This window comes from Bombina bombina, chromosome 6 (assembly GCF_027579735.1).
Source record: "Bombina bombina isolate aBomBom1 chromosome 6, aBomBom1.pri, whole genome shotgun sequence".
In the NCBI taxonomy this organism is placed as follows: domain Eukaryota; kingdom Metazoa; phylum Chordata; class Amphibia; order Anura; family Bombinatoridae; genus Bombina; species Bombina bombina.
In genome coordinates this window covers 102,160,859-102,174,574 of record NC_069504.1, presented here as the reverse complement: position 1 = coordinate 102,174,574, position 13,716 = coordinate 102,160,859, and the positions used below count along the sequence as shown (strand labels likewise).

The 13,716-nt window shown below is 40.9% G+C and overlaps 1 protein-coding gene across 1 annotated transcript in view; it reads left to right on the top strand.

Annotated features, from left to right (window-relative positions):
• The window catches only part of RSBN1L (round spermatid basic protein 1 like), a gene marked incomplete in the record, with an annotated part of 431,851 nt that overhangs the window by 236,615 nt on the left and 181,520 nt on the right, over positions 1–13,716 (top strand). Inside the window, 1 exon segment of the mRNA XM_053716531.1 lies at positions 7,891–8,534. Within this exon segment, the coding sequence (XP_053572506.1) occupies positions 7,891–8,534 (644 nt within the window).

The window sequence follows — 13,716 nt, the reverse complement described above, 5'->3', positions numbered from 1 at the left end:
TCTAACAAGAATATCAATCAATAGATTGTTGTTCCATCATTATGTCCTAATCCTTCTTCAAAGAAGGAACGTCTTTTGCATAATCTAGACGTAGTCCGTGCCTTGAAGTTTTACTTACAGGCTACTAAAGATTTTCGCCAAACCATCTAACCTGTTTGTTGTTTACTCTGGACAGAGGAGAGGTCAGAAGGCCTCGGCAACCTCTCTTTTTGGCTTCGGAGTATAATCCGTTTAGCCTATGAGACTGCTGGACAGCAGCCTCCTGAAAGGATTACAGCTCATTCTACTAGAGCTGTGGCTTCCCTTCATACTTTTTCCAAATTTTACAAATTTGATACTTTTGCTTCTTCGGAGGCTGTTTTTGGGAGAAAGGTTCTACAGGCAGTGGTTCCTTCCGTCTAAGTTCCTGCCTTGTCCCTCCCATCATCCGTGTACTTTAGCTTTGGTATTGGTATCCCACAAGTAATGGATGATCCGTGGACTGGATACACTTAACAAGAGAAAACATAATTTATGCTTACCTGATAAATTTATTTCTCTTGTAGTGTATCCAGTCCACGGCCCGCCCTGTCCTTTTAAGGCAGGTCTAAATTTTAATTAAACTACAGTCACCACTGCACCCTATGGTTTCTCCTTTCTCGGCTTGTTTCGGTCGAATGACTGGATATGGCAGTGAGGGGAGGAGCTATATAGCAGCTATGCTGTGGCTGATCCTCTTGCAACTTCCTGTTGGGAAGGAGAATATCCCACAGGTAATGGATGATCCGTGGACTGGATACACTACAAGAGAAATATATTTATCAGGTAAGCATAAATTATGTTTTTTCCATCGGGATCTCAAATGACTAATTTGGGGGTCTGGAAATTGATTAGTGTTTAGTCATAGAGGTTTCTCTAACTCCGTTTTTATCGCTATGTTGCAGGTTTATAAGTCTGTTTCAAGGAACATGTATTATCAGGTTTGGAAAACCTATATTTTTTAGTGTTCTTCTCATAAATTCTCTTGGCATTCTTTAAGAATTCCTAGTACTTTACAGTTTTTCAGGATGGTTTGGATAAGTTTGTCTGCAAATTTTTTGAAGGGACAAATCTCTGTTCTTTCTGTTTTGTTTTCTAGAAAGCTTGTTTAAACTTCCTGATATTAACTGTTTTGTTCAGGCTTTGGTTGGTATCAAGCTTTTATGGTTTTTACCATCTTGATCTATTTGCTTCTTCTGAAGCAATCTTTGGTAGAAAGTTTTAGTTTGATTCTACTGCTTTTGATTTAAGTTTCTTTCATGTAATTAGCAAGAGTCCATGAGCTAGTGACGTATGGGATATACATTCCTACCAGGAGGGGCAAAGTTTCCCAAACCTTAAAATGCCTATAAATACACCCCTCACCACACCCACAATTCAGTTTTACAAACTTTGCCTCCGATGGAGGTGGTGAAGTAAGTTTGTGCTAGATTCTACGTTGATATACGCTCCGCAGCAAGTTGGAGCCCGGTTTTCCTCTCAGCGTGCAGTGAATGTCAGAGGGATGTGAGGAGAGTATTGCCTATTTGAATGCAGTGATCTCCTTCTACGGGGTCTATTTCATAGGTTCTCTGTTATCGGTCGTAGAGATTCATCTCTTACCTCCCTTTTCAGATCGACGATATACTCTTATATACCATTACCTCTACTGATTCTCGTTTCAGTACTGGTTTGGCTTTCTACAAAGATGTAGATGAGTGTCCTGGGGTAAGTAAATCTTATTTTCTGTGACACTCTAAGCTATGGTTGGGCACTTTGTTTATAAAGTTCTAAATATATGTATTCAAACATTTATTTGCCTTGACTCAGAATGTTCAACATTCCTTATTTTTCAGACAGTCAGTTTCATATTTGGGATAATGCATTTGAAATTATTTATTTTTTCTTACCATTCAAAAATTTGACTCTTTTTTCCCTGTGGGCTGTTAGGCTCGCGGGGGCTGAAAATGCTTCATTTTATTGCGTCATTCTTGGCGCGGACTTTTTTGGCGCAAAAATTCTTTTCCGTTTCCGGCGTCATACGTGTCGCCGGAAGTTGCGTCATTTTTTTGACGTTATTTTGAGAAAAACTTAATTATTGTGTGGATTTAATTTCTCAGTGGAAATAGCTGTTGTTATTTTATCCCTCCCTCTCTAGTGACTCTTCTGTGGACTTCCACATCTTGGGTATTTCTATCCCATACGTCACTAGCTCATGGACCCTTGCCAATTACATGAAAGAAAACATAATTTCTCTTACAAGGTGTATCCAGTCCACGGATTCATCCTTACTTGTGGGATATTCTCATTCCCTACAGGAAGTGGCAAAAGAGAGCACACAGCAGAGCTGTCCATATAGTTCCTCCTCAGGCTCCGCCCCCCCCCCCCCCCCCCCCCCCCAGTCATTCTCTTTGCCGCTCTAACAAATAGCATCTCCACGGGAGGGTAAAGTGAATGTGGTGTTAGATTTGTAGTTTTTATTTCTTCAATCAAGAGTTTGTTATTTTTAAAATAGTGCCGGTTTGTACTATTTACTCTGTGGCAGAAAGTGATGAAGATTTCTGCTGAGAGGAAAACGATTTTAGCATGTTGTAACTAAAATCCATTGCTGTTCCCACACAGGACTGGGGAGTACCAGAAAACTTCAGTTGGGGGGAACAGTTTGCAGGCTTAACTGCTATAAGATATGTTCAGTCATTTTTTTCTAGTCAAGACTTAGGTCAGGAAGTTGAGGTCAGGAAGTTAAAGATTTTAACTACTTGCCGAGTTCTTCATTCCATTCCTCGGCCTTCTGTAGCTCAGTGCATGGAGGTAATCGGATTAATGGTTGCGGCAATGGACGTGGTCCCTTTTGCCCGAATTCATCTCAGACCACTGCAACTGTGCATGCTCAAACAGTGGAATGGGGATTATGCAGATTTGTCTCCTCAAATCCAACTTGACCAGAAAAACAGAGATTTTCTTCTCTGGTGGTTGTCTCAGGATCACCTGTCTCAGGGAATATGCTTCCGCAGACCGGAGTGGATCATTGTCACGACTGATGCCAGTCTGTTAGGCTGGGGCACGGTCTGGGGCTCCCTGAAAGCTCAGGGCCTATGGTCTCGGGAAGAGTCTCTTCTCCCGATAAACATTTTGGAACTGAGAGCGATATTCAACACGCTCCAGGCATGGCCTCAACTAGCAGCGGCCAAATTCATCAGATTTCAGTCGGACAACATCACGACTGTAGCGTACATCAATCATCAGGGAGGAACAAAGAGCTCCCTAGTGATGAAGGAAGTAACCAAGATCATCAAATGGGCGGAGGATCACTCCTGTCACCTATCTGCAATTCACATCCCAGGAGTAGACAACTGGGAGGCGGATTTTCTAAGTCGCCAGACTTTTCACCCGGGGGAGTGGGAACTCCATCCGGAGGTTTTTGCTCAGCTGACCCAGCTATGGGGCATTCCAGAATTGGATCTGATGGCGTCCCGTCAGAACACCAAACTTCCTCTTTACGGATCCAGGTCCAGGGACCCCAAGGCGGCACTGATGGATGCTCTAGTAGCGCCTTGGTCCTTCAATCTGGCTTGTCTTTCCACCGTTTCCCCTTCTCCCTCGGCTGGTAGCCAGAATCAAACAGGAGAAGGCTTCGGTAATTCTGATAGCGCCTGCGTGGCCACGCAGGACTTGGTATGCAGACCTAGTGGACATGTCATCTGTTCCACCTTGGACACTGCCATCGAGGCAGGATCTTCGAATTCAAGGTCCATTCAAGCATCCAAATCTAGTTTCTCTGCAACTGACTGCTTGGAGATTGAACGCTTAATTCTAGCTAAGCGTGGGTTCTCTGAATCGTTTATAGATACTCTGATCCAGGCTAGAAAGCCTGTCACCAGGAAGATTTACCATAAGATATGGCGGAAATATCTTTGTTGGTGTGAATCCAAGGGTTACTCGTGGAGTAAGATTAGGATTCCAAGGATATTGTCTTTTCTCCAAGAAGGATTGGAGAAAGGTTTGTCAGCTAGTTCCTTAAAGGGACAGATATCTGCTCTGTCTATCCTGTTACACAAGCGTCTGGCAGAAGTACCTGACGTTCAAGCGTTTGCACAGGCTTTAGTCAGAATTAAGCCTGTCTATAAACCTGTGGCTCCTCCATGGAGTCTTAATTTAGTTCTTTCAGTTCTTCAAGGGGTTCCGTTTGAACCTTTACATTCCATAGATATTAAGTTATTATCTTGGAAGATTTTGTTTTTGGTAGCTATTTCTTCAGCTAGAAGAGTTTCAGAATTGTCTGCTTTGCAGTGTAATTCAACCTATCTGGTGTTCCATGCAGATAAGGTTGTTTTGCGTACCAAACCTGGTTTTCTTCCGAAAGTTGTTTCTAATAAGAATATTAACCAGGAAATCATTGTTCCTTCTCTGTGTCCTAATCCAGTTTCTAAGAAGGAACGACTATTACACAATCTTGATGTGGTTCGTGCTTTAAAATTCTATTTAAAAGCAACTAAAGATTTCAGACAAACATCATCCTTGTTTGTTGTCTATTCTGGTAAGAGGAGAGGTCAGAAAAGACTGCTACCTCTCTTTCCTTCTGGCTGAAAAGCATCATCCGATTGGCTTATGAGACTGCTGGACAGCAGCCTCCTGAATTAATTACAGCTCATTCCACCAGAGCTGTGGCTTCCACATGGGCTTTCAAGAATGAGGATTCTGTTGAACAGATTTGTAAGGCAGCGACGTGGTCTTCACTGCATACTTTTGCCAAATTTTACAAATTTGATACTTTTGCTTCTTCGGAGGCTATTTTTGGGAGAAAGGTTTTGCAAGCAGTGGTGCCTTCCGTTTAGGTTACCTGACTTGTTCCCTCCCTTCATCCGTTTCCTAAAGCTTTGGTATTGGTATCCCACAAGTAAGGATGAATTCGTGGACTGGATACACCTTGTAAGAGAAAACAGAATTTATGCTTACCTGATAAATTACTTTCTCTTACGGTGTATCCAGTCCACGGCCCGCCCTTGCATTTAAAGTGATGGTAAACTCACTATAATGACAATGTTATTTCCTAAAGCTTTTATTACACATATACTTTGTATACTCTAATTTCTTTACTAATCAATGTTTAAGACAGAGTAAATTACTTTTTTTATTTGCAGGATTGCCTGTCCCTGGCCGCCTCCGTGTAAAAAATACTGATTGTGAAATTTGATTGACATATGGCACATCCAATAGCAGATGCACCATACGCCCTATGTATTTGATCTTCAGCACGCTCCCGTGCCGCTGCTTTGAGGGCTCTGAATTAGGAATGCACACTGCGCAAGTGCAGTTATCAGATGAGCCAACAGCGGCCTCATGTAAACAAACTGTTATGTGAGGGATATGCACATCTATATGTGAGGGATATGCACATCTATATGTGAGGGATATGCAGCTTTGGTGCAGCTTTGGAGGATTGTGTGAGATCTCGTGTTTTTTTAAAGCAAAAAGTTATCAGGCACTGAAGAATTATAGGAAGTGAAATATCCCCTATTTATAGTGTTCTAGATTGTGAAGAGTATTTACTAATTATCAAGGGGTGTGACATCTATATGTGAGGGATATGCAGTTATTCCCACTATGAGCTTAGCTTTGATCCTACCACAAGGCATGCCCGGACAATGCATAACCTGCACCAAGCTAAACAAGCCGCACTCACCGTTAGTTCTACCTCCCTGAGCGGGAGAGCTGCGTCTGTTATCAGACGAGCCGACAGCGGCCTCATGTAAACAGTCTGTTTACATGAGGCCGCTGTCGGCTCATCTGATAACTGCACTTGCGCAGTGTGCATTGCTAATTCAAACACAGGAAAGAGGCGCCGTATGTGTGAATCTGAAGAAGCCAACGACAAATATAAGACATGTGCAGGGTACTCACAATGTGAAAAGGCACTCCAATGTGCCTATAGGGGCAGGCTGGTATTCACAGCAAACCAGCTGGCTGAACCGGCTAACCAGGATACCCAAGGTAGAGGACTCTATGTCTTGATGGACTGTGTATACTGGATCCAGCAATGTGGGAACAGGAGAAGGTGTCCCACATCAGACCGGTCCTATACTAACCAGTTTCCACACTGCAGCAAGTTGACTTGCTGCAGTGTGGAAACTGGTTAGTATAGGACCGGTCTGATGTGGGACACCTTCTCCTGTTCCCACATTGCTGGATCCAGTATACACAGTCCATCAAGACATAGAGTCCTCTACCTTGGGTATCCTGGTTAGCCGGTTCAGCCAGCTGGTTTGCTGTGAATACCAGCCTGCCCCTATAGGCACATTGGAGTGCCTTTTCACATTGTGAGTACCCTGCACATGTCTTATATTTGTCGTTGGCTTCTTCAGATTCACACATACGGCGCCTCTTTCCTGTGTTTGATTTTAGATTTATAACCTTTGGAGGGTGAAGATCGAGTGCTGCCTCCAGTCCAATAGAAGACAGATACCTATACCAGATTGGGTTATCCTGGACTTTGTATATTTGTCTATCATCCTGATCTAGGATTGGGTATAATATTGTGAATACACACACTTACATTGTATCTATGTTATATTAGTACTTTGTTGATTGTTTGTCTGAAACATCCATATATGGTCACGTGGGCCTACATATATATTCTACACCGTTCTTAGTAGCGCCCCCTATTGGGTTATTCCCTTTGTTCTTGCATTGCTAATTCAGAGCCCTCAAAGCAGCGGCACGGGAGCGTGCTGAAGATCAAATACATAGGGCGTATGGTGCATCTGCTATTGGATGCGCCATATGTCAATCAAATTTCACAATCAGTATTTTTTACACGGAGGCGGCCAGGGACAGGCAATCCTGCAAATAAAAAAAGTAATTTACTCTGTCTTAAACATTGATTAGTAAAGAAATAAGAATATACAAGGTATATTTGAAATAAAAGCTTTAGGAAATAGCATTGTCATTATAGTGAGTTTACCATCACTTTAAGTCAGGATAATTTTTTTTTTTTTTTCGTTTAAAACTACAGTCACCACTGCACCCTATGGTTTCTCCTTTTTCTCCTAACCATCGGTCGAATCACTGGGGGGGCGGAGCCTGAGGGGGAGCTATATGGACAGCTCTGCTGTGTGCTCTCTTTGCCACTTCCTGTAGGGAATGAGAATATCCCACAAGTAAGGATGAATCCGTGGACTGGATACACCATAAGAGAAAGTAATTTATCAGGTAAGCATAAATTCTGTTTTATGTAAGAACTTACCTGATAAATTCATTTCTTTCATATTGGCAAGAGTCCATGAGGCCCACCCTTTTTTATTGTGTTTTATTTATATATATATATATATATATATATATATATATATATATATATATATATATATATATATATATTAAAGCACAATTATATTTCCAATTCCTCTTTTTGTATGCTTTTTTACTCCTTTGCGTTATCACCTCACTTCTTGGCAATTCGTTAAACTGAGTTGTAGGTGTGGTGGGAGGTGTATTTATAGGCATTTGAGGTTTGGAAAACTTTGCCACCTCCTGGAAGGAATGTGTATCCCATACGTCACTAGCTCATGGACTCTTGCCAATATGAAAGAAATTAATTTATCAGGTAAGTTCTTACATAAATTATGTTTTTTACTTGAGTGTCCCTTAAATCGATAGCAATATTTTGACGCATACAGCTTTCTTTTTTTTCATTTTAGGATTTCTTATTATATGTCTTAATTGAAAAAAACTAATTATTAAAACTTGTTATTGAATTATTATTATTATATACTGATGTTAAAATATTGTTTAATATTTTCGATAGTTTGAGTAATTATTACCATACAATAGAATAAGAATTCAGTCTAATGAAAACTGAAAAACTTTTTCTTTTTCTTTTTTTTCTCTCTTTATCAGGCTCAAATGAGAAGCCAAAGCCAAACACTGAAGATTTGCAAATAAAAAAGGTTAAGAAGAAAAAGAAAAAGAAACACAAAGAAGGTGAGAAACGCAAGCATCCAAAAATGTACAGCAAATCTATTCAGACCATCTGCTCAGGACTGGTCTCTAACTTGAGCAAATATCAAGACCAGGAAACAAAAATGGAAGCAGAACATTCATTAAAGAACTTAATTGTAAAAACTGAAGTAAAGGAAGGTGATGTTCCCAAGCTAGCAGAGAATGAATATCCATTTGTCTCACTGAAGGAACCTCGTGTGCAACATAAGCTCAAGAGGTTGGACTCCGAGTTTAAGCAGCTTATTCACATAGAAGACCAGCCAAATGGTGGTGCATCCATAATCCACGCCTACAGTAGTGAACTTACTCACTTGTCTCCTATGGAGATGGAAAGGTTTGCTAAGGAATTTGTTGGACTGGTTTTTAGTGAAACAGAAAATTGTGCTGCTTACTACGTCATGGGGATTGTTCATGGGGCAGCTTCGTACTTACCTGACTTTTTAGAATATTTTTCATTTAATTTCCCTAATTCACCTGTGAAAATGGAAATATTGGGAAAGAAAGATATTGAGACAACAACTATATCAAATTTCCATTCCCAGGTAAGAGATTTTTTTTTTTTTTTTTTTTACTTTATACCAAAGTAAAAAAAAAAAGGTAACTTTTGTTGAACATTAATAGATGTTTATTGTAGGTCTAAAAAAAAAAGTGGATATATTAAATTATTATAAATCATGCTTCTCAGAAGTTATGCTTTCTGCAATTATGAATTATAGTCACCACAGACTCTTGTGAATGTGAAGTAAACACTATACTACTAGAGCGCCATAGTCCTACACGTATCCGGAGGTGCTGGTTTTGAAGTAACCAAAGCAGAGTGTCTTGAAGGACCTTTTCTCTCTGCTTGCCTATAAACCTGTGTAGAGCTAACTCCCTTGCAATACTTTCTGAAAGGATCTAGTGTGGGAACTCTTCCTAACCCAAACAATGTTCAGGCCAGCTATAACATTGCTAGACCAAATAATGATCTCGGTTTGAAGGGGACTTTTAACCACATAGAAGCCAACAGTGACCGGAGATGCTATAATTACGGCAAGCTCTGTAAAATCACAAACCACAATGGTGCCTCATGTGTATATCAGCCTGTACCCAAAAATAATCTATATAAATCCAAGTGTAGGGTACTCTCAATATGAGGCAGCACCCAAATATACTGGTAGATACATCCTGAATAATCTGTGTTCCAGCTCACTGACCCATTTTGAAGCTCCTTTGTGTCAGCTTCTCAGATTTCACATGCAGGAACCACCAATGTGTTGCGAACCCTTCCCTTGAACACTAAGATTATATTATAACAGATACAGCTAATAAAAAGAAAAAATAGTGCAAAAAGACTGAGTGATGTTCTGAAATTAGAAGACATGAAACCCAAATTTCTTCTTTCATGATTTAGGTAGAACATACAATTTTAAACAACTTTTCAGTTTACTTCTATTATCAAATTTGTTTCATTCTATTGGTATCATTTGTTGAAGGAGCAGCAATGCACTACTGGTTTCTAACTGAACACATGAGTGAGCCAATGACAATCTGTATATATATAAATACAGCCACCAATCAGCAGCGAGAACCTAGGTTCTTTGCTGTTCCTAAGCTTACTTAGATAAACCTTTCAGCAAAGAATAACAAGAGAAGGAAGGAAATTAAATAATAGAAGTAAATTGGAAAGTTATTTTAAATGATATGCTCTGTCTGAATCATGAATGTCTAATTATGACTTTACTGTCCCCTAGAGTAAGTGAAGAAACAGTCGGCTATTAGTGTAAGTGTAATATAATGAATAGCCACATTTGATCTTAGACCACAACATATTACTGAGAAGCCGCAGTCAATTGGCCGACCACTGTAAATGCATATGCCCTGGCAAGGTGCGTTAAGTCATTTTTATTTCAAGTCTTTTTTGAGAACTTACCATTTCCACAAACATAATTTACATACTTAGATATATATATAATTTTAGCCGCACCATAAAGGGACAATAAACTCCAAAAAAAAATTCTTCTTTAAACGGTGAGAGTCCGCAGCTACATTCATTACTTTTTGGGAAATACAGAACCTGGCCACCAGGAGGAGGCAAAGACACCCCAGCCAAAAGCTTAAATACCTCCCCCACTTCCCTCATCCCCCAGTCATTCTTTGCCTTTCGTCACAGGAGGTTGGCAGAGAAGTGTCAGAAGATTATGGAGTAGTCTCTTATGGAGGGTAGTACTCTTCGAGATGGGACAGGAGTTTTAAGTAGTCCTGTCAGCCTCTCAGTGAGAGCATGGGTGAAAGTTGGAGTCCGGAGATGCAGGGAGAGTCTTTCCGCGAAACCATCCCGACTCATATTAACAGCTCCATAAGCAATCAGCGTTGACGAGTTTCGCTGCCTGTTTTCTTCACTCAAGTCCATGTCAGAAGCAACGCTACTATCTGTCAAACTTGAAGGACCGTGTTACTGTTCCACGGCATAGATTCCGGTAAGATCGTTTCATTTTCCTTTTCATTGTAAGAATATAGTGTAATGATAAAAGACAGGGTCTCAGTGGGACTCCTTTATCTTTATGGAATCAAGGGTTAATAGCTCCTGAGGGGTGTTATTGAACAGTGGGGGACTTAATCATGTTTGTTATGTGATTCTGTCTGCTTATGTGTAGTGATGTTGGGGCTCATGGCTTTTATGGAATGTAAAAAAAGAGTTGTGCAGTTCTTGTGGACTGGCTCGCTTTTCCTTTGGCCTGCATGTTGCACCTCGTGACCGGGCGTGGTCACGTTTTTGTTCTCCATTTCCGTATTCCTGACTGAGAGTAGGGGGAGAGGGCCTGTTTCTCTACTTGTCTGGGTCATAGGAGGTGGTGAGTGCCCCAGCCTTTGGAGGTGATTTCCAGTGCAATCAATTATGTTCCGTATGCCGTAATAGAGTGCTCTCTTCTTTCAATGGGGAGAGGCTAGAGGCCGCTGAGCCGTCCGCTTCTGAGGATTCTGTGTTCCGTGAGGCGAGTTCCCTAGTATCGTCTGTTCCTACACATGCAGTTGTCCCATATACCGTTACCCCGTCTCTGGAAGGAGGTTCATTTCAACCAGAGGTTTCTGCACGATTTCGCACAGCTATTTCTTTGGCGTTGGTGCACTTTCATCTTTCTGATTGCAAGCGAAGAATTCATCCATGTCCTCCTAACCTGGGTGCGTCAGGTGAGAGTTCGAATATAAAAGATATTTCCTCTGGGGATGCGGTTCCCTCTGAGGCTTTAGGGGTACAGCCTTCAGGGTCGGGGTCTTCAGTTGCCCCGCCTGAGGTGAGTTTCACCTTTAGATTCAGAATGGCACACCTGCGTATACTGCTGAGGTATGTGTTGGAGGCTTTGGAGGATCCCTGTTCGGTTTTGTCAATGGATCCTCAGTCTTCTGAATCAGATGGTGAACAGCACTAGACAAGTGGAGGTTTTCTACTCCTGGTCGTCTCTTGTTGTGTATCTAATCCCAGTTCTGAGCTCTTGAGGAATCTGGTCTTTGTCAGGCTGGCCCTTTTAGTATTTCCATTTCTTTGGCTGTTTCACCTATGGGTGCTGCCTACTTTCTTTTGATCCGGTTAGAATGTGTTTTATTTCTCTTGTTCCAGAGCTTGAGACTGTTGTTGTTTTTTCCTTTTAGGAAAACGTTTTCTTTTCTGGGATTTTGGTATTAGCGATTTTATGGTTGTAATAGATGTTACTTCCGGTGGAAATTAAAAAAAAAAAAAGTTTGAGACAATGTTTTAAGCCTCAGAGCTTATTTGTCTATCGTTTGTCTGGCTATTTAGTCTAGCCCTGCTAGGGTTAGAACTTTTCAGTTGTCCTTGAACAGTTCTGTCGTACCCTGGACATCAGGCTGGTCCTGGTTGGGTACTGATTTATTCTGTTCTTTTGAGGTTTATATCAGACAGGTTGTATCCTTGACAACAGGCTGGTCCTGTTTGGGTACTAAGTTTGCTTACTTCGTGTTAAAAAGTTGTTTTTCTTGTCTCTACAATCTATAGGAGGCCCTTCTAGCCTAGATGTCAGGATGGTCCTGGTTTATTAATCTTGGTGTTGCGTCCGATGTTTGATTCGTACTAAATTCTAAGTGTCTTTTCTTCTGTTATGTGTGATCAGTCCACGGGTCATCATTACTTCTGGGATATAACTCCTCCCCAACAGGAAATGCAAGAGGATTCACCCAGCAGAGCTGCATATAGCTCCTCCCCTCTACGTCACTCCCAGTCATTCTCTTGCACCCAACGACTAGATAGGATGTGTGAGAGGACTATGGTGATTATACTTAGTTTTTATAACTTCAATCAAAAGTTTGTTATTTTACAATAGCACCGGAGCGTGTTATTACCTCTCTGGCAGAGTTTGAAGAAGAATCTACCAGAGTTTTTTACTATGATTTTAACCGGAGTAGTTAAGATCATATTGCTGTTTCTCGGCCATCTGAGGGAGGTAAAAGCTTCAGATCAGGGGACAGCGGGCAGATGAATCTGCATTGAGGTATGTAGCAGTTTTTATTTTCTGAATGGAATTGATGAGAAAATCCTGCCATACCGTTATAATGTATGTATACTCTACACTTCAGTATTCTGGGGATGGTATTTCACTGGAATTACTCTGTTAAAAGTACATTAAACCTTTTAATAGGTATTTATTATGTTAAACGTTTTTGCTGGAATGTAGAATCGTTTGCATGTTCTGAGGTACTGAGTGAATAAATGTTTGGGCATTATTTTTCCACTTGGCAGTTTGCTTGTTTTAATTGTGACAGTTTCGTTTCTCTCTCACTGCTGTGGTGAGGGGGAGGGGCCGTTTTTGGCGCTCTTTGCTACGCATCAAAAATTTCCAGTCAGTTACTCTTGTATTTCCTGCATGATCCGGTTCATCTCTAACAGAAATCAGGGGTCTTCAAACTTCTTTGGATCTCTCAGCAGAGCTGTGAGACTTATATATTGACTGTGATTAAAAGACGTTGCTCTGTAATTTTTATGTTTCAAATTTAATTATTGTTACTTTACTAATGGGAACAAACCTTTGCTAAAAGTTGTGTTGTTTTTCAAGGATTGATGCGATAACTGTTTTTCAGTTCATTATTTCAACTGTCATTTAATCGTTTAGTGCTTCTTTGAGGCACAGTACGTTTTTGTTAAATAAGATTGTAACCAAGTTGCAAGTTTATTGCTAGTGTGTTAAACATGTCTGATTCAGAGGAAGATACCTGTGTCATTTGTTCCAATGCCAAGGTGGAGCCCAATAGAAATTTATGTACTAACTGTATTGATGCTACTTTAAATAAAAGCCAATCTGTACAAATTGAACAAATTTCACCAAACAGCGAGGGGAGAGTTATGCCGACTAACTCGCCTCACGTGTCAGTACCTGCATCTCCCGCCCGGGAGGTGCGTGATATTGTGGCGCCTAGTACATCTGGGCGGCCATTACAGATAACATTACAAGATATGGCTACTGTTATGACTGAAGTTTTGGCTAAATTACCAGAACTAAGAGGCAAGCGTGATCACTCTGGGGTGAGAACAGAGTGCGCTGATAATACTAGGGCCATGTCTGATACTGCGTCACAGCTTGCAGAGCATGAGGACGGAGAGCTTCATTCTGTGGGTGACGGTTCTGATCCAAACAGATTGGATTCAGATATTTCAAATTTTAAATTTAAATTGGAGAACCTCCGTGTATTACTAGGGGAGGTTTTAGCGGCTCTTAATGATTGTAACACTGT